We start from the raw sequence: 22,674 nt of genomic DNA, 5'->3' as shown, positions 1-22,674 counted from the left end.
AAGACGATGACTAAATATCGACATATGTCGATAAAAACAACGCTGTCACATCACTGGCCGGGTACCGTACGATGCTACGTCACGAAGAAAGGGACTGTAGCAACGGTACCGAGGGCCTTGCGGCGCGCTCGCAGAACTGTCGCTTTTCTACCGCCCGGCCCCTGACTGCCGCCCGGGAAATATCTTCTCTTTGAACGGTAGTTACTCTGTGCAGCTACTAATCGAGTGTCACTTTAGTATTAATAGAAATAATCGAATTTTTAATAGATTAATTATGTACTCGTACTTATGATAATAATGATAATAAGGGTGTCATAAATTTACATTCGTGTCACTTTTCTTTATGTATCATCATCCACTTGCCCTTATCCCTTATGGAGGGTCGGCACAGTATGTGCTGCTCTTCCATACATCTCTATCAGCCGTCATATCTGAATCCACTCCTTTCTTAAGCATATCCTCTTTCACACAATCCATCCATACTTTCTTCGGTCTTCCTCTTCCTTTGTACTTTATGTACAAAGTTGTAAATACAATTGAAACTATAGTAGAGCTTTAAGTTTCAAATAAAGTTTGTCAGACTTTTTGGCGCGAAAATTATTTTCTAAATAAGGAACATCCCCACTTCCAGTTACATTTTAGTCTAAATATGGCTTCTAATTTATCAATCATATATTTATTCCACTATTTTAGATCTTAAAGTATTATAGAAATTTTGAATTTAGTCACTTTTTCGCGCATCCTTATCACCTATTTCCGACTCATTTATAGAATAGCGTATTTTACTCCTAGAAACGTTATTCTACTGTAGTAAAATGCCAAGGGTTGCGGTGCGTTTCACAAAAATCCAAGAAACCTCTTTTAAAGTTTTGTCTTGCAAAATTTGCGTTTAAAACATACGATAGTTTAGAAGTAAGCGATTTTTCCAATTCGCAATCGAAACACAGTTCAGTTACTTACCACTTATATCAAACACTTAAATGTTTTATGTCTTTTGTACGTAAGAAGCATCATTGTGAGATTATTCATTCACCTCTTACTTTATAGCGATGTTGGTGTCAATGACCTTGGATTTGGCAAATTTAACAACGGTTTTTAACTGGTACTTCTTTATAGCGGCAAATGTTAACAAGTCGTTTAACAAACGAATATATTATTTTTCCCTAATAATCTTATGAAAATATATTTATTCGATAGAAATGTTTTTTGATAAAAGGGTAATTAATAAATGGAAACAATTATTTATCAAACAAGTTTTCTTTATAAAGAGACTAAATTATTGCTATTAAAAATTTAGTATACTCTTAGATGCAGATTTCATAAAACCTTCAAAATTAAATCCTTTTAGTTATTTAAAGTCAAGATACTAACATAATAGTTAATCCAATTTTAAAGTTAATGTAAAGTACATTACGATCCCAAATTTGAATGCAAGTTGCCGCGATACACTGTTTGATAATAATTAGGGAGCTTAAAGATAGCTTAAACACCTAAGTACTTAATTATTAATTATAATATGTTTTATGTTTATAGAGAGAAATCGCGTTTAAACCTAATATATCGAAAATTATAAGAAATTAACTGCTGTTAGTATCGATTTCGAAAATGTTTTATATCAAAAATTAAAAGTAAAGAAATGTACGTTCTTGTAATATTAAATCCGCGCAATAATGTATAAGCATGATTGAAAGTGATTCATGACTGATTTGGTATTGTTTGGCGCCAGATGTCATATGAAATTCAAATTGCAACTCTCCTTAGTCACAACGATCCTTCCGTCAACAGAACAGTTCGTTCACCTTTTCATACCCACGGTATATTTAAAAAAAAATTGCTAAACTGTTAATTCAATCACAAATTCAAATAATATTAAAATATTCCACTTACCTCTTATAGTACTCGGCATTTTGCCAATCAAATCCTTTCCAATATAAAATAAACCAAGAATCCAAACACGCGTTTATACACTGCAATTTAATTATCCGAATTCCGACATATCTTTGTCATAGAATTAAACACGTATCACAGATAGACAGCACAGCACGAACACTTTGTCAAAAAAATCCTTTTCTTACAACTAAGCTGTCAACTGCAACTGTCAAAGTTCCCGCGCTTTCGAAAGCCGCTCGTATACGTCCTAGTGAGGTGGTGTGGCGGCTGATTGTGCTTTTTTAGTTCCGTCGACGCGCGCGGCGGACTACGGTTAACTGTAATTTTTTTTTCGTGATGCGAAGAGTGTTAACGGTGCTGCCGGTTCTTCTACCCGGTGGATCTTCGGATGGAGGAACGATCGATGTCCGATCAATTCGACGAACGCGAGTCTAATGCTGTTAACGGCAGCTTCACTTGTACAGGACAAAGATTCCCGCAAAATCTCAGATAGCAAGAGTTGAAAGGAATTAAGTCCCTTTCGATAAAAAAGCGAATAAAATGAAATTACTATCAGCTTCATAATTTCCTGTGACTAATATAGTTTTTTAGCAGTTGTTTTTTCCATCCCTGTCATATTTGTATCTCTACTTGTATATTTAACTCGATTTTTTGTGACTGGCATGCCACTGTTTGCCCTGAAGAGGCACTTACAGCTTCACCGGATTTGAGGTGCCCAAGCGCAGACGGCGCTTAGCCTAAACCTCGTTTAGGAGTAACTAAACTCGAGGGCTCCCTCAGGAAACTCGGGTCGGACCGTTACTTCATTATTATTACCGGATTGGATTTAACGCAAATCATTTGCCTCTATTCAAATATGTTAGCCCATGTACTTTTGCTGTTCAAGTTAACAGCATATTACAGCTTTCTACCGTTATTCAAATGTTTCTTGTAAAACTAAGTAACCTGTCGAGTGTATAAAGTTACAGTAACAGTGCCGTTCCCAAAAAGTAACTGATATTGAACCCACTAAGAGATGTTTTGCATTTTATGTGACAGCACAAAGTGATTAATCTACAGTAAGATATTGGATATATCTTGGATGTAACCTATTATTTAAGATGTAAAGACATTTAACATTTCATGGATTGCTTAACACGTTGATGCGAACAATCGTCAATGTACAATGTAGTCAAAGAATTAAATTTGAATACCACTTTATATCGAATCGTAAACAATCGACTGGGCTATAATTGAACAAGTATATATAGTGTTACGTGTTACGATACATTCACAGAAACTGGTAAGATATCTACTAAACTATGTAAATAATAACATATTTTACTCAGTACTATATTCCTTTAATAACGTCATCGACATCGTTGAAGACCGCACAGAATGCAGAAATACCCTAAGGGAAATTGTCTTGGCCATAGAGGTCGCGACCTTCAGGAACGAGGAAATGTGCGTTTTGTGCACCTTCTCTGTCGACTAAAGGTAGGCAACGCATCTGCAAATGCGGTGGTACATAGTGGTTGCTTCGCTTTTTCGGCGAATTTAGGTGACCGCACCCTCGTTTGTCTCCATAAAATAAATAAAATAAGAACCGAAATTACACTCCCTGATGCATGAAAATTGTATTTAACTCTATGGAATTTCGGTTTAAAGTTTTGTTGGCATTTTGTTAATATGAAGTTTGAGATAGCAATTGCTAAGTTCAATTGCCTAGTAGCTAGTTAATAGAAGAGAAATAGACGTGTGCCAGGCATGTTAAACCTAGTACTTAAAGGAAGGCTCAGTGTCTACGCCTGTGACGACACGTAGCCGAGTAGCAAGTTAACATTTTCACATTCTAAACACAAGGCGGGTATTATTAATTCTTTCTATGCAAAAAACCTTAAATGTTCATTATCTATTGGGTGAAAACGAAAAGAGACAATGGATATTTTTAAAAAAAACTACATCTCATATTAATACTTCTTTTTTGGTAATAAATAAATAATGCAATGAATTTATGTCTAATTTTTATTGTGAGAATATGCAACGCCTGAAAAAACGTACAAGCACACAAAATTGCATAACAACATCGTTTTGTTTTTTCATTGTCCATAAATCCGAAAATTTGACAAATCGTATCAAATCTTCTCCGATTTCCGCGTAAACAAAATGAGCGAAGTGCATTGAACCCAACGGTATCGTGAATCTTTTACGAAACCCGTCGTAATGGCATGTGATGACGTCACATCACTTCTACTATTCAACTATAGATGGCGCTGACTTTTTTTCGTAAACACCTAGTACCACTTGTCTTTTTAAATAATAACAGTGTAAATACATAGCGATTACTCTTACAATAAACTTGTACTTTAATTAACATTATTTAAAACAAATAAAATTTCACAGCGACATCTTGTGGCTAATAGAATCAATTTGCTTAACCACGACATCTATAGTGGATTTTTTGCATCATAAACTGACAAACATGCGCAATAATTATTTAATTAAAGAACTAGATGGCGCAACATTCGATAATTTAATATTTTCCGCAAATTGTTTTTATTGACGATTAGATCATTTTTATTACAATCCAATTTCATTTTATAAAATAAGTTGTAGTTCTATATTGTTTCTGGTTAAGTTTTTTGATAGTAATTATTACATATTTGCATATTTTTGTGCAAGATGGAATAGAATTGAGTAGGCATCCGAAATACCCACTAGCATGTTAAGTTACCGATATTTATTTTTGACCAACTTCCCAAAAGAAGGAGGTACTCAATTTGTCTGTGTATATTTTTCTATAGAGTATATCTCCAGTTACAATAACTATATTCTCAATATGCGCTTAGATCATTATTACACTTTGTCTAGGATAAGTATTAATTTAAAACTAATATAATGTTCACGAACAAATTGTTGTCGTAGAAAGTTGTTAAATTACAAAACCGGGACGAAATCAATTAACAATGGCCGTTGTAATTGAAAAAGGGCCAAATCCTGTACAAAATGAATAAAATGTAACCAACGCGTAGAATATAAAAGACTTACCTAAGTACGCGGCAATGGCGCAAACACCAGGTCAACCGGTCGTCTCTTTCCGTCGTACTGCTTGATTTATGCGCTCCCTTTCTCACATCTCACTGCCCCTCAGACGTGTGACATCCCCGCGGGCTTAACTCTCCACTATAGGGTTGTACATTTGTCTATGTCCGAAAAATTTGCATATAAGGGTTTCTGTTTTATTCGTATTTTGATTTTACGATTACGAACAAGTACAACAGTAACGATAATAGAAGTTCAGCGTTCAAATTCGTTACTTAATTAATTCAATTTCCAACTGTATTGCTCGAGAGCAATACAGTTCGAAATAGAAACATTAACATGTGACTTAACACAAAGTGCAACTATCAGTACTACTTAGGGTCACAATACCCATAGGGCGGTATCAGTATCATATTGATATAACTAAACTCATTTACATTTCGTACCTTTTTTAATTTCTAGATATTTAAAGATAGATATACAAATATCGTCTAGTACGTTTCATAAATTTAAACAAATTCATTTATCATTTGCTTATAAAAATTAATATTTCGCAACCCTTAAGTGAATAAAATAAACGTAAGCATAACCCTACTTAAGTTAAAAATATCTAAACATAAATTGAGTAGTTCGGGTTCGGTCCGGGACAGCCCTGGCAGCGGTCGTCGCGCGCACATAAAATCAATATTTATGGACGCCGATGTATTTCACCTCTGCCTGTGCCCGTAGTGCCCGCACTAGACTGTGTCTCTTTCGATTCTATAATAGCTGTTATCGATTCGGGCGCTCCATGCTTTCGTCCGAAGCCCGTGATATCTAAGAACTGATTGTGTTACTCTTTGCCGCGTAAATTTCATTTACTCTACACAAATAAGAGTCATTTTTGAACGAACAAAGACTTTATTCAATATGATTGAATAAATAATATTTTGAAGTAGAATACTTTTTTAATAAATTAGATGTATTTTGAGTCACTTAATTTCATCTAGACTTGATATTATAAATGCACAATTTCTATACTTTACGGTTGGCATAATTGATTATTATGCTGTTAGTATGTTGAATGACACCAATAGATAGGACAACTGGAAGCAGGAGAGGGAAGCTGCCCCCCTCTACCTAGAGATTTGAAAGTTTTTAAACAGATAAACTAACTACTTCGAATAAGACCATATTAATTGTCGCTGCCCCCTTAAGACCTATCCTAGATCATCAGCTTGGAACGCCCAAATATTGGTCAGGATTCTTTCAACAATTTGAGGTTATGGGAGATGGATGTCCAATTAAGGAGGAGGCCAATGGATAAAGACTTACGTTCTGTATTGCCTTTAGATTGACATGTATATGGTAAATATTCATTTACTTATAGGTACGCTCAAATTTTAAACGTGTAATTCATGGCCGTATTAATTCTTACACCATTAATTGATTCAATAAAGAATGTCAGTGTACGGGTTTAATTGCTTTACAATGACTATATATGTCTCTTATTATCAACAATTTCTATTACTTTTTATTTATAATTACAATGTCGATGTGATCTATCTCTTTAGACAAACGTGGGTTATAAATGTATAAAGATTCGATAGTAACTTGAGTCTTATGTCTATTGAAATAAAACATTATTTGCTTTGTATGTTGAGGATCATTTTTCTTTCCATTAACTTCTCTTTTAAAATATTCAATTCCATATAAGTTATCTTAAGTATAGAAATATCGACTAATTATCGTCGTTCCTTTAGCTTTTACATGGTTATCCTTTGCCCTTCTTTTAGTAAAACGAAGTAACGTATGTAATATTTAAATACAAGTTTTTTTACAGTGAAAACCGACCTTAGCAAAACCGGTAGCCGGTAAATCCAAAACGCCTTGGCAACCGCGAATTAGTTGATACAACAAACGCTACACGACTCTACGTATGTGTAACATTTTAAAAACGTCGCCCCTCTAAGCGAAGAAATCGTGCTGTGAATTATTATAGCCTGTAATCACAGAAATGTTCTGAGAAAACGTCACATGGATTAATGACGTACTTTTTTGCGGCCATCCATAGATCCATAATGCTGAAAAAAACTCTATGGTCTCCCAATCACCGATAATTGTCTGTATACGGTTGTATTTAAAACATAACCCTAAAAATAATTGCAGATTAGCTCCACCTGTAGCTATCATCGAGTATCCATACGTTAAAAAACGTTAATGTAAACGTGATACTAATTATTTGCAATTAAACTGGTTAAGGATAATTCTGTCTGCAATTAATAATGGGATACGATTTGTGCTATGACTTTCTGTATAGAATAGGTAGTGAAATAAATGTGAGGAATTATTTTTCTTCCAATTGTCTATTTATCTCGATTCCGATCAAGCCGGCTGCCAGCAATATATCCGCTGTACGTTGTAAGTACACGAGCGTACAGCTTTATACTTGACTTTTAATCGCGCCGGTCAGAAAATAGCCCCCACGGCTTCCACTGAGCAATTTCGCAACGACATGTATGCACGCCGGCGACGCCGTGCGCCGGTCTTTACATCGCTACATCCCTTTCTATCTGCACAACACGGAAGATCGCATCGCACTATGTAACACAATGCCTTAGTGAGTTATTAAAACTGCCGACACTGTGTCGTCTTGCTGGAAACGCTACACTCTAGCTTCGAGGTCGATGCCCCCTCGAATGGACCGTCCAGTTTTATTGACCCCCTTCGTTTCCCGCTCCGGTGCAGAAATCGGATAAGAAAGGTGAGGCATTGCTGGTGTTAGGAGGTCGTGGAATATTGGCGCATGCTATGTTACAATCGACGGAAAGCAGTTGACAGGTACGAATGTATTGCAAAAAATCATTCAAGTAATGGCATAAGTGGTTTATTTTAAATCTCACGGTGTGGCGCTGCGATCGCTTGATATCTTGTATAGCATTAGGAGATAAAAACATTTTATTGCCTTATTATTGCTTTTAAAATTGCGGTTATATAAAACACTATTATCATTTTAGATACCTATTCCGTGACGGTATACGGCAACTATTTCTGTCACAAGTTATGGCGAACTCTGGAACAGCGTCGTGGACGAACAGTTACTGTCAACACAACACAGGTGTTTTGGCAGTCAAAAACCACAGTAAAACAAGTGTAAAACATTGTGTTCGTTTACGTCTCGCTTCTTTTATTATACATTCAAATGTAGGCAACTGTTAATGTTTCCATAACGATTATACATCACGATAACACGCAACTGTGTGTTTTATACTTTGTACTAACAAGTACACTTATTATATTCCAAGAATATATCCTGTACACGCGGAAATGAGACGATACATGATAGGATTCTTAAAGAAAATACAACAATATTATAAAATTCATTTATTTTCTTATAAGTAAAAAAACATTTTGATTTCGTCATTTTTTTTGTGGAATAACCTAAAACGTCAGAGAAGGTTTATGTTCTAAAAAGATATTTGCCAGGTTTAAAACAATTTTGGTTGCACTAAAACAGTTATATTAGAATAGGAGCAGCGCATTACGGGTTCAACTATAAAAACTAAATCATATTAATTAATTCAATTTCAATATTCTTAATAATTTTACAGTAATTTTTATATATAATACAAATCCTAACCTCAAACATGAAACAAATCACGACAACGTTTAGTACGAGATTGCGGGAGCGAGGAGCGGAAGGGAGTTAAAGTGGGATAGTAATTCAATAAAATAATAAAGAAGAATGAGTTTTTTTACGTCGTTTATTGGCATTGCGGACGTGGACGTCTTAATATTTAATCGCCCAGTGAGTCAGCTATAGTTTAACGTAATAGCGTGAAGTGACTGACCGCTTTTACAATGCTTTTACTTAGTGCAATTTGAAAGTATGCCGTTAAATTACTTTTACGTTTTTTATTCTGTATAGTTCGTCTTAACTTCTATAAACTTTATTGGACGGTTGTAAATATTAGGGTGAGAGTATTGCAATAATTATAAAAACACACAAAAAAGCATAACCAACTTAATTCTTATACACTAACTTTGTCAATATAGTACTTCTACTTGGACATTTCCAAATTAATGATTATAACTTTATGCTGGTTATGGACAATATAAATAATAACGAAATATTCACACAAAGATGCAATGGCTCGCAGAGCAGGGGTTGATGGGTATTTACTGTCTCGACCTCGGCCTTCATAATATAAAACGAAATCAATCATTTATTATTTGTACAAATCTTAAATGGGTTCTTCAAATTATCGAATCTTGAACTAAATAAAATCAAAAGGGACTTGTTGCTTATTTTAAAAGGCGTGTTTAATCTCTGAAATAAAAAGACTATTGACATTAAACAAAAGCGATTATAAAAAATACCTTGGCTTTTCGTTAGCATATCATGTTATTATGGGCAATTAGTATCTATTGCAAAATAATAATTATTGATGTCCAACTGTTACAGAAGAAATCAATTACCAACTAATTGTTGTTCGGTGTATAACTTGATGTTGGGTAACATCAGCAGTTCTAGTAAAATAAATGCTTATTTGAATTTTGTAACGATAGATGGCGTTAGAAGGTATCATCACAGTATCACGCCATGATATAATTTAGTATGTTATGATTTATTACTAAATGTACATTTCATAATCATTGAATTAAATCTATATTCTATATTTGCTTGACTTATATTTTAAACAGTTTTGCTTAAAACGTAATATGCGCACACACTCGTAAGTTTTCAATTCTCTTCTGTTCGGCAATTTTAATTAAGAATTTTTAGCTATACGATGCCATATAGTCATGAGTAATTTTAATACTGGCCACCAAATTCCTATTTATATGAACTAGTATAAAAACGGAATCGACCATTTTGTTAAATGTCGTGGCATTCTTTTATAATCACCTGTCTGTCTTAATAAATAATAGCGAAAAATATGCCAAAAAACTGGAATAGGCAATAAAAGTAATGTAAACTAAACAGCATGTCGAAGTCTTTGCGCTCTTCCATGTCTTTTTCTTGTTTTTTGTTGTAACAACGAATTTTATCGTAATTATAATACCGATATGGTTTAACAACTTAAAGGTTTTCTTTGTTTATTTGTATAATTTATACAAAACAGCTTATTTTGTGATAAGGTAAAAATATTATTGCGATACTGCATTGTAAGCTTTATACAATTTTGAAATAAGGTCGTGTTTACAATGCAATGTTAAATTATGTATACCAAACTGTTTAATACAAAAACGTTAAAGAAACTACAACATAGTGTATCTAAATTAATGAATTAAATGAACACTTAAATAGTGATCAAGTTGTTAGTAGGTGTGTAAACATATATTTTACAAAGAATGTTGAATGAAATATGGAATTAAATCTAATCTAAGCTGACCGCTTGAATATTGAAATAGAGAGAACATTATTCCGTTAGATAGTGTGATTCGCCCGAGTTGGGATGGTTCGCTTTACCGTGCACAAATCCCTCTCAACTAGCTAGGTAGCTGTTTTATTGCCGCTTATGTCGTGTGCGGCAGGTAGAGAGGACTCCGGAATAACGAAAGAGACAAAACCATCGCAACGGCCGTAACCCGGCTACATTTTAACGCGGCCATTTAGACCGGCTACGGACTTTCTTTCAACCCCGCACCGAGGGGCCGTTGTACATTCAATCAATACAATAACCGGATCTCGATGTTCTCGCTTATATCTAAACTGACAGCGTCGGCCATTTTATACAATGCTTACGCGAAAACGGATCGCGTTATGCGAAATCTAACTTCACCGTCGCGTCGGACGGGAAAAAATAGCCTAAATACGTGTGCGATACGTTTACAAAGCGAACGATAACGGCAGGACGCCGCATCGTTTAGGCTTTGAACAATCGGTCGAGGGACGCGACGAATGTAATCTGCGATCAAAATGGAAGCGGGCGGCCATCTTAGGTCTGCCGCGAGCGAGAGAGCGCGCGGTCCGCTTCGGGAATTTGGGAAATTGGTGTTTTTTTTGTTGTAAAGAGAGCAGTATATAAGAGGTCGGTAGGCAGAGGACAGGACGGGAGCGGGGTGCGGGGCGATCTCCGCACGGCAAAGCGGTGTGAAGGGAAAGAACTGCGGTACAACTGCACAAGACCTCATATCTCGGGATTGATCGCAAGATATTATTCAAACTGAACCAAAGTACCAAACTATCCTTGAAATTATACTGTTCAAATTTATACATGGTTGCCTGAAAAAATAAAACAAAGCTGCAGTATTTCAAGTATTTTAACAAAAAAAATTAATTTGCTTTTTAAAGGAATTTTCTTTTAAAAACTACTTGAAATGTTTCATTTTTAAATACATATTCAAATTACTTTAAATCCTCACATTTCGAAGTAGTGATTTTGGGTTCCTTATTATTTTACAACCGTTGATTTTTTTTTTTACTAAAATATTTATTAACACTGCTATTTAATACCATAATAGTGTGAAAACAAGAAATATAATATAAAACTAAATTGAACATATTCATTTAACAAATCGGAACATTATTTATCTCCGGACTAGTCAGCGTTCTCTGTTTGCCTTGTGTAGCGGCCACCTATCTTTCATTGCACGTACGCGCGGCGCGCGGGGGGCGGTCGCCGCGCGGCATACGCGGAGCCATCTTGCTAGCGGTCGTCGAATTGCTCGCGTCTCCGCGACATAAATCGCTTTTAATTCGCACTAATTAACCGTTTAACACAATAAAAACATAATAAATAAGTGCCAAAGTACATCGGAATAGTGCATGAACGTTGTGATCTGAAACATTGTTGACATAAATTGTGTGTGTTGTTGTTTTAGGTGTGTGCATTCCGTCTGTCTAGGTGAGTAGTCACCAGTCTTTGTGCGCGACAATTATCATTCTGATCGATTCGGCCCGCGCGGGGGTGTGCAGCCGGCCCGTTTTATATCTTTTGTTGTTTTGTAACGCTGCTAAATCAATAATTTTAGTGGCGACTAGCTGCGGGCATCGCGTTCTTATTTCAAATCCTCTGACGTTCCGAATGCTGGTTCGTTCGGTGTTTTAACGGCGAGAGATTGTAACTGTTATTTCGCGAGTACATTACACGTTTTCTTTGTAATACGTTATGTATTAAATTAGCTGATATTGACTGTAAAAATATCGTTTCGTTTATTTGTGACTGTTCAAATACAAAATTGGTGGTGAAAAGTATAATAAAAACTTTGTGTTCTTCGCCGGTGTTATAAAAAGGTAAAGTTCTTTTTTTAAGTTATATTAGTTTATCGCTTTTAATTTGCAATAACTTAACTTCAATCGCTTTCTCCTAGTCTATTAATAGAACATCAATGTGCTAAGCGTGTCTAAGTACCTAATGCATTTTGTATAGCATTATGTCACCGTATTTATTTTGTATTCAATACCTGATTACAAATCAATGAAAACATAAAATATTTATACTTGAACTTTTGATATCTCATTTATATTCAATATTAAGGCTCGAAAGTTTGTGAAAGTTACATATTTATTTCCGATCACTTACTTATTCATTATATTACGAAGCTATACAAATATTTACATAATATCACTTCAAATGTTTTTCCGGCTTTTAATGCGATTAGCTTCCTAAAGAACAATTTTAAATTCCTAAATGCACTAATAGTACTAATATTATCACCTGAAGATAGTTCTTTTTAATTGTAGTTAATGTTTACGAAAGATAAATAAAGAAACAAGGTCATGAAAATGGTATTCCATTCATATACAAAAGATTATGTATGATGCTATGTTATGCCTCGCTATTGTAATACCAGATAATATTCGATTACATCACACTCGATAACGAAACAGAATTTGATCCAATCAAAACAATTTGGGCAAACAATGCCAAAAGTTAGAGACGATTTAAAATTCGAATATCGAATGCGTTAACAATCATGGCGGATACGCAAGCATCGAGCATGAAATAATTGCATTCACAACCGCGCCTTGTCGACGGCCTCACTGCTTTACTAGATATAGGTACCTATGTTTAACGAGAGTTACTGCCTATAGCTGTTACCCGAACGTGTCAAATTGTGCCGACGCCGCCTGCCCCTTGGCATCTTTCTGCGATCTCTCCGACTTTGTCGCGTTGCCGCGGACGAGTCGGGTTCATCATTTTTTTTATACACCAGATTACTTTCTGACATCGGTCGAGGTGCTCCGACCGCATATTATCCGACTATTCTGGCATGTCGGCTGTCCTGTACATGGTACACCTATAATGACTGCATTTATAAAATGTAAGGTTATAAATGCTGATTCATAGGTTGTTATTGGAGATAATTATTATCGTTTTGAAGGCATTTTTTGTTATGCTTCGTTTGTTTAATAATGAAAAAGAGTTCTAATGTGTTGTTAATATGGTTAGCGCTTGGTTGGATTATTCATTGCGCCACTTGATGGGAACGTTTGAATGTCACTATTAATTACAGGTTCTTTGAATAATACTTGAGTAGAGTTTAATTGCAACAGCATTACCCTTCAATAATTTTATATTATACACATGGAAAAATAAATATATCAATAAATGTCATATATCAATACTTTGATGCAGTGATAAATTTGTAACGATTTTTATTTTGTCAACTCTAAATCCATCAATTCTTTATAAATTTCCTTGTATTACTTTATACATCGATATTAAACACTGCAAATATACATGACATAGTGTTTAGAACATATTTTGAACGGTAATATGGGACAATATTTTATTATTCAGAGAAATTGGAATACTTCGTAACTAATTTATATATAAAATATTTCAGAAAAGTTATTTTTATTTTTTATTTGATATCGTTGATTCTTAAATATAACGTATTCCGTGTCTATATTCTATGTCTACACCACAAAGGTCATATTCGTATAACCTTATTTGGAAGAAAATCGAAAGCTATAAACAACGCTTGCTTCAATAGCTTTCGAGTCCGCCTACGTAATCACTTATTGCCGTTTCTTCTTTCTTGCTTCAGTGCCTATCTTGTATAGGTCTATGAGGTTGGTTGTTAACCTGTTTCTTTTTAATAAGTGTTTGTGCCCGGTGTCGTCGGTAAACACAATCTATACATCTATACTATATTATTATTATTATGAGGAGGAAATGGTTTGATTGTAATGAAATAACTCAAAAACTACTAGGCCGATTTCAAAAATTCTTTCACCATTAAAAAGCTATGTTGTCAGTAGGTAACATAGGTTTTATATTCTTTTTTTAATTTCACGCGGACGGAGTCTCGGGCGAAAACTAGTGTTGTATATAACAAAGCCTATGACTTCCTTAGAAGATTTGCTGAATTTATAATATTGATTTAGTATCATTTAATAAAGTGTTGCTACAGTTTGTTATTTAGTGATTACAAGACAGTTGGCAGATTAGACAGTTAAAAGGAAATGGTCCCCGTAAGATAAGAACAATAACAAGATATATAAGCTACAACTGAAACTGAAGATAAATCATAGTAAAAGTAGTGTACAAGTTACAGTAAATGTGGAATTAAAAGACTTGGAGCAACACTCGAGAGTGTGATCATAAAATATTTATATGTATCGAAAAATTTACCTAATATTCACATTTCATCAGAGTCACGTTTTGTATGTTCGTAAATAATGTATGTTAAAGGCCTCAAAGATGTACCTATTTTAATATGCAGTAAGACCTTGTGCTGGATTTCATTTGTAACGTTTATGACACGTAGAGTTGAAAATTGTACTTGAAATTGTTAATTAGTGAGATATTTTTAAATGTGTTTGTGAATGTAAGTTTGATCTCTGTCCAAAACAGATCGTTTATTGAACTCGAATATAATCTGTACAGCTTCGATGGAAATATCAGCGTTTGTAACTTTATTAAATACATTTAGTATGTAGCTTCAAAAAGCAATCTAACAAATATTTTAATTATAATTAAAAGTCCGCAACAATTTATGGGTATTCAAGAATATATCGTTGTCATCGATATCATGTGTTAAACCATTGTTGCCTAGCAACGTTACTCGGCTAAAAAAAAACGATATTTTATAATAACCTTAATCATACTACTATTATAAATGCGAAAGTTTTGATGGATGGATGGATGGATAGATGGATGTTTGTTAGAGTTTGTAGCCTAAACGGCTGAACGAATTTCTATAACATTTGGTATAGATGTTGAGGACAGTTTGGAAGAACACAGAGGCTACTAACTATTGTTTTTTTTTAATTCCACGCGGACGGAGTCGCGGGCGAAAGCTAGTGATCTAATAAATCTTCTTTAATTAAAATTCAATAAAATAATGATATAAAATTGACGATTTCCAAAATTACCATGTTAAAATAAACATCTTAAGTCAGCTACAGACGTTCAGTTTTAACTGAACAGTTAGGTGCGTGTGTAGGTAAAGTTTTATCTGTCAGTTAATTGTACAGTTAGTTTTGGTTAACGCACCTTATTAACTGATCGGTTCGACTTTTCAGTTAAAATTGTCAGAACTAAGCGTTTATCGCGCTTCAGCTTATATGATTTGCGGTGCATGGTAATGGGTTCTAAATAAAAAGCTCATAGTCATAGTAATCTGTATAGTTCTATATTTATAAGAAGGAGATATTAGATGATACGTCTTTCTCGCTCATTGATGTGTTACTTGACGACAGTAATAGGTACAGGCTCCATCAATACGTGAGTACAGTTATAAATATAATGCGTAATAAAACATGTGGTTATAGAATAGGTTTACAGATCGATTTCTTATCTGTAATGTTCACAATAGATAGTGTTGTGTTTAATTTTTTTTAATGTCCATATTCTATTCTAGTTTTAAAAAAACTTTAATGTAATTAGAGATAGATAACTAATATGTTACTAAACATGTTTTAAGTGTATTCCACTAAGGTTGAAATTTTCATTGTAAAAGCTTTTGTTCTATAGAATTATGCTACCTATTGAATATGTATGTAATTCCTAAAACTATTCATTTTCTCAAACGGCTTCAATTTATCTTACCTTCATGTTTTTTGTTTATTACAGTGAAAGTTTTTTACTTGCCTCTTAATGACTATATCACTTGTTAATTTTTAAACTGGTTGCATGTCCCGCGAATATAAAGTACTTTTAAGACATTTTTTTTTGCTTCAAAAGATGTAAGATGATCGTCGTAAACGAAAGAATGTACGGCCACTCAAATGGTTTTACGACCAAACGAAAAAAATGCAAAGGATACTTACCCTTATTTGGTAGAAGTTTTGTCTTTAAATGGCGTGCACCACCATTTCGCGTGGACTCCCAGCAGACTTGTTGCTCGGTTCAGGGACTTAGAACTTGCAAAATTACTTTTTATTTGACATTCTTTGACGTTTTCATATAGTGGGCCCATCCGACGCTGCAATGTGGTCCCTTTGTTTGTCTTAATAAATGTTAACTTTAAACGCATCTTGAATAAGCCGGCAACGATTTTTTATAACAAAATTTGCGTCCTATAAAACGATGAAATGTATTTAAAAGACATATTTAAAAAATGACACTGAGGAGCACACATTTCGGCAAATTAAACACTGTATAGTACTAACATATGAGAGATAAAATCAGCGTATTTTAAACCAGACTACAAAACAACGGTCTTTCTTTATCCTCTTTTAATCACATTGTAGTTATTGTTGCATCTGACTAACAATTGAAGGATTGATTTGCTAAACTATTTCAATTCAAAGAACTAATCTTGCTATTCGTCTAAAATATCAGGTAAGTTGTGTCTGTATTGTGTAGTGAGGTAAGAATCGTAGTGCATTCACACGGTACGGCATTGCAGCCAGCAGCCGCTTGCCATGTAAATGTAGGTCACCGCAGGCCGGCCGGGATCACATCAAGTCACCGCCAGCACAACGCCTAGCCCCCTCTATCCCCCCAACCCGCGCACCTTATATCTCCTCAATCGATACTAATGTTGACCTTTCAGGGATTGAATGTTTTATTGATTCTATTTGTCGTTGAATTATTTAACGAGTTAATCTTAGTCGCGGTAGAAAGAGACAGCACTAATGAGGCAGAATTACTTTAAAAGAGTAGAACACGTGTCGTTATTCATCAAAACAAATGAAAATCAATATGATGGGACGCCAAAGGTGATCAGAGTCTCAATGATTGTATGTTGGAATCAACATCCGCAAAAGGTGACCCATAATCAAACAATCGGCAATTCTAGAACTATCTAAAATCTAAAAAGAATGATTTTAGTGGCATGGTACACAATTCTACATGACTTTGTTATCTAAACTTTACGGTTATATGTCACTTTAGACGCTTGATCTTTCTTTAACATGTCCTCAGTTGTTCTTTATAGGTTTGATTGTCCTACATATATTTTATGAATATGTATATTCCACTACGGCCTTCTGTTATCGCTTGTGTGTTTTTGTGGGCTACAAACATAAACGAGTTTTCTATAATTAATAAACTGTCGTACTATATTTGCGATAAAAATAAAACTTGATTTACATTTTAAATACCACTTACACTATTCAATAAATAGGCCTATTTAATTATGTTTCTTAATTAATGCTGTTGTGGATACTGATAAAAAACAAGGTAAATTAAGCAAGCTTATCTGGTGTAAAAAGATGTATGTGCTTGTAATTTGCAATTGAAATATAAAAAAAAAATATGTTAAAAATGTATATGAGCCGTATCAATATTCGTCACTCGTTGTCATTGTAAACCACCTAACATAATTAATAATTAAAAAAGAAGTATGAAAATCGGTCCACTAGGGGCGGAGTTATGCCGTAACACAAATAAAAAAATAAGGAAAACGTACTGACGAATTCATTACCTCCTTCTTTTGGGAAGTCGGTCAATAATATACGCTTCAATTTATTGTTATGTTCATTAATATGACTTTAGTAATATTACAAACCGCTTCAAATATACCTATTGCAAACATTAAATAGGTTACATGTTTCGTGTTTAATATAATTTAAGTTAGTCTATATTTAGGAAATGTACGACAGTGCAGGTAATCAAACAGCTAAACAATCCGTTGGACATGAGTCAGCAGTGAGTCATGGCCTCATTATCTCTTCAAGCGAGCTCGACCACCACGCATCGATGTGAACGTCTTGCCACCAAATTTATACTGTGCCTTTCAATGTCTGTATTAAATATGCCGTATGTTTTATTATGTTAAGGTATACGTTATAATTCTTGCAATCCGTACTATGAAAAGAAATAAAGGTAAATTTCAATGAAGTTTAGGGTTTTATCCCAGGATTAATTTTTGTATTATTGTAGATTCTAACAAACGTTATTTAATAAATGTTCATAACTGCGTTAGCGTTTTTAGGATCACTTTTTGTTCACTAGTTTTAATTTCCTTTATTAATGAAAATTTAATCTTTGTTGCTTCTGGATAATGTAACTGTCTAATGGTGAAAGAATTATGATGATGCATTGCTTCAATAAATTACGAGATACAATAAATATTTTGTTTGTTTTGAATTTATGGATTTTTGGATTTCTCCTTCAAATTTCATCTACGACAATTAAAAAAAAATTATGAAACAAACACAGCTTATGTTACTTACTGATAACTAGCTTTTTAATGGTGAAAGAATTATAAAATCGGCCCAGTAGTCCTGAATCATTCCAATACCTACAAAAATAAACATCTGTCCTCTTTATAATGTTAGTATAGAAATATAAAGTCTTGGACTACCTTAAAACTCGAAAATGGACTTCAAAGTGCTAAGTTATGTCATTATAAAAGGGAAATATAATAGAATTGGAATTGTAAGAAAAGACAATAAGTCAATAACGTAATTATTTATCTTATCTTCACAAACGTCGGTCTTTTGCTTTGATTGTGATACAATATGAATGTGTATTCCTTGAACATACTTTTACAAATGGCAATAACTTTTAACAGTGTAGGGATATGAAATTGTGTTCCTCTTGTTATTTAAGTAAAACGACATTTTATATTCACAAATTATACAAAAATAAAACCGTGTTAAAATGTGACGGAACTGTTATATCACAAAAAAAATTATTCTGACTGAAAAAAGTTCAAATTAAACGAATATTTGTTGTTACTTTTCCTTAACATTGCTTTATAGTAAAAAAAAACTGTTAGTGAATAATTAACTCTTCCAGGTGTGAGGTATTTACATATTGTTATCTGTTTTATTTTTCTTTTAAACGTCATAATAACATGTTTTTGTACAAGTGTTTTAACAGTGAAAACAATTAAGTTGTCATTACATGTCGTATATAATTTACCATTTGTAACCTAGTACCAACATTTTTAGGATTATACCCAACCGTCACCCTGATCTGTTCCCACGTAGAGACAGGTGAGAATAAAAAGTTTCATCCGTCCCACATTTTGCGACGAGGGGACGGTTGGAACTTATTTTATTTCTTAACGGTTCCATCTGTGACCTTATTAGCGATAGTGGGTCGGATAAAACTTTTTATACTCACATGGGGACAGAGCAGAGTGACGGGTGGGAATAATCCCATTTTCAGCGTTTTAATACGGATCTTTTAAAATGTTTATTGTTAGTTAAATACCTTAAAGGTGACCTTGAGCGCCACCTTGCGTCCGTCCAGGTCACTTGTCATCTCGTAAATCGCGATCGTTTTATTCGTTTGGTATATTCGTGACATGTTTTATAACAATGCAAGAATGCCGACTAAAGTAAAAACTCAATCGTCTGTATGGATTCACATTTCGAGCGCGTAACTTTGAAAAATAATATCGACTTTATGAGCTTTAGTCGGCTAAAGTGTTCATATTTTGTTATAACTGTTGCCCGCGACTTCGTCCACGTGAAATTTAAAAATATCGCCTATATCACTCAGTATTAACGTAGCTTTTTGATTCTAAAAGAATTTTTGAAATCGGTCCAGTTGTTTTTGAGTTATTTCAATACATATAAAAATCCAAAAATACAAATCTTTCCTCTTTATAATATAAGTAAAGAAGTATAGATAAAGAATTTATTCATAATGATAATATGGTAATAGATCGCATGATATTTAAAAGTACATTTTAATTAATTCGTCTTTTAATAACGCGGCGTCCATCACATTCTTTTTACACTCATGAAATGCATAGTTTTTGTTAAGATCAGCTACTGCTTTGTAATTATTATTTTTTTTAAGTATTTTACACAATACTGTTTAATACATTAGCTTATCAATATTGATAGATCAATAGTATATTAAACATGAAACAACCAACTCTAACAACCGTTATGTTATATTCCACCTTTAGTTAAAATTAATTTGTAAGTTAAGTCTTAGTTATATTACAATTTTAAAGAGGGAAGATTTGTCTATTTGTGACAAATAAACTCAAAATATTGGTTCCATTACAAATTTATTTTCACGAATATGTTACGTTACCCTGCGTTCTAAATAATAGTTGTGACAGAAAAAAACGAAGTCTGCTATCCGTGCGAAACCGGGGCGGGTCACTAGTATTCTTATTAGATAAATTGTAAAAGAACTGTATAGTTGATGTTTGGTGACTACCTGTCCCATGTCTGTTCTTTGAAAGGCAAGATAATGCCTTGCAGCAAGTATTGTTCCTTTGTTATAATTGTATACAAGGTCATTATATAACTAAGCCGTCAGACTTTTCAAGAACTACATAATACTTAGTAATAAAACATGTAATTTAAATAATCTCTAACATATTATTTGATTCTTACTTTACAATTTATATGATCAATTATTACCAGACTAAGTATATTACCTTTTTTATTAACACAGGGCTAAAATACTAAACTACTAATAATTAAAACTTACGACTGATGACGTTTGCATCTTGGCAATCACTGATCCCATATTTGGGTTTGCGTTGTAAATCGAATGTACACATGTTTTTAAGATAGTAGAACGTTTGTTGTAGATTCGTTTAAATTTAAACTAATAATAAGTTTGCTTAATTAATGTATCGGTGAAGGAAAACATCGTGATGCAACATTGGCAAAGAAATTCAAAGATATATGGGAAGTCAAGCAACACGTAGTAGTCTAGGGTGATGGACTAACATCTAATCACCTCTTAGGGTAGGCTCTGAGTCTTTCAGTAGGGCCGTATAGCGAGCTGATGATGATTAAAAAAATGCAATAACCAATGTGAACACTTTGTATGCTATCGATATCAACACATTACTTTGTAGGAATTCAATCTTAGTAATGCATTCTGAAAGCAAGTCATAACATGCGATTGTGTAAGAAAACTGGTGAGATATTATTTTATCAATTTGTCGAGTATGCGACTGGCTTCCTTCCAGCGCCACCGTTAGCGAAGCGCCAACCCGATGTTATGGAGGACAAAGGAAACGGCGCCAGAATTCTATATTTTCTTATACTTTGATGATGAAATTTATTCTTTTATAGCATACATTACTGTACAATTATGTTTGAAACTACGCTGTTATTAATACTGCTTAGTTATTTGTTTAAGCGATTTATCTAATAGTCTCCTTCTCCATTAAATTAAAGATTTTGAGATGAAAGTTTTAAGTTACGTTTAAATCTAATTATTGAGTTTCATGTCACAGTGTAACGTCATGTTATAAGTATTTAATTCGACAGATTAACTAAGGTGGCCTTGCTGCTTGCTGTAGACAATTCCAAGGTTCTGTACGAGCGTGTTGTATCATTACACCGTGGATTACAAGAAATATGTATTATGTTTAGACCGGCACTTAAATACTACCCGAGACTGTTGATAGTGGTAATTATTGCATGCATAAATTACACGTCTAATTTTGCGAATTAAAAAACAATAGGTAAAACGATCGGTGCCTTGGAAATGCGCAAAACAACTTAAGATAGACTTGTTAATTTTTTTTTTAATATCGTTGAGGCTTCGGGTCAATATTTCCTGGCATTATCGTCCTGCTATTTTAATTAAGAGTAGCAAATGTTTTCATTATTGTTCTATTTCAGAATTCATTGTTTTCGTACTTCCAATCTTTCGGACAATGCAACCATATTATTTATGTTCTTGACATCTTTCCGCACCATAAGTCCATACCAGAAACTCAATTCAACTGATAGGTGGCTGTGATTTCCCAGAGAAATCTTAAACACACAGATGGCGCTGTAGGTAGAGTAACATGAAAACAATTGTAATGAAGTCATTATATGGAAAAGCATAGCAAAGCAAGCATTGTCACGTACCCACTAGCTACTAATAATTGCTCGGAGCACTCGATCATGACGATCTAAGTGCTAACATTATAGAGTCGGGCACATTATGTTATTATTATAAATAGTATTGATAAATTCATTTGTAATTAGTAAGGGAAATAGATTACATGAATTCTGAGAAGCGAATTCTTTATAACTTTATGATGCCAAGAAACCATTATGACGTCATATAATATTGAAATTTTAGTTTAGTGATTAATTTAATTTTTCTCTACGATGGAGATTTAAATGATGTTAACAAAATGTGTCCGACTTGACTAAAATTGTGATACCTAGCGCATAATTACATGTTTCCGCCCACTGAATTATTTTAGCAGTATAATTATACTTAAAAATCATAAAATGAATCATTTATTTTAACAAGATGAATCATGTAGCGTTGCGTTGTGCGGAAGGAAAGTTATAAAATATTGTAATGATGTCAGTATAAATATGAATATTTTGATTGGGATTGTTTGTTAATATTCTCATCATACTTCATACTAATATTATAAATGCGAAAGTTTAGATGGATGGATGGATGTTTGTTAGAGTTTGTAGCCTAAACGGCTGAACGGATT

General features: G+C 33.8%; 2 protein-coding genes across 2 annotated transcripts in view; one reads left to right on the top strand and one right to left on the bottom strand.

The window, feature by feature from the left end:
* LOC106101861 (probable nuclear hormone receptor HR3) overlaps positions 1-2,134 on the bottom strand; it is a 94,973-nt gene extending 92,839 nt beyond the window's left edge. The window contains exon 1 of the mRNA XM_013281211.1: positions 1,888-2,134. Within this exon, the coding sequence (XP_013136665.1) occupies positions 1,888-1,906 (19 nt within the window). The 5' untranslated portion in view covers positions 1,907-2,134. The remainder of the gene's footprint in view (positions 1-1,887) is intronic.
* Positions 2,135-11,939: 9,805 nt separating this feature from the next.
* The window catches only part of LOC106101797, a 56,574-nt gene continuing 45,839 nt past the window's right edge, over positions 11,940-22,674 (top strand). The window contains exon 1 of the mRNA XM_013281132.1: positions 11,940-12,130. The gene's annotated coding sequence lies outside the window, so the exon portion shown is untranslated. The remainder of the gene's footprint in view (positions 12,131-22,674) is intronic.

The sequence above is a fragment of the Papilio polytes genome, unplaced genomic scaffold (genome assembly GCF_000836215.1).
Source record: "Papilio polytes unplaced genomic scaffold, Ppol_1.0 DF823935.1, whole genome shotgun sequence".
NCBI lineage: Eukaryota > Metazoa > Arthropoda > Insecta > Lepidoptera > Papilionidae > Papilio > Papilio polytes.
The sequence above is the reverse complement of the archived record's forward strand: the minus strand, read 5'-3'. Positions and strand labels throughout refer to the sequence as shown.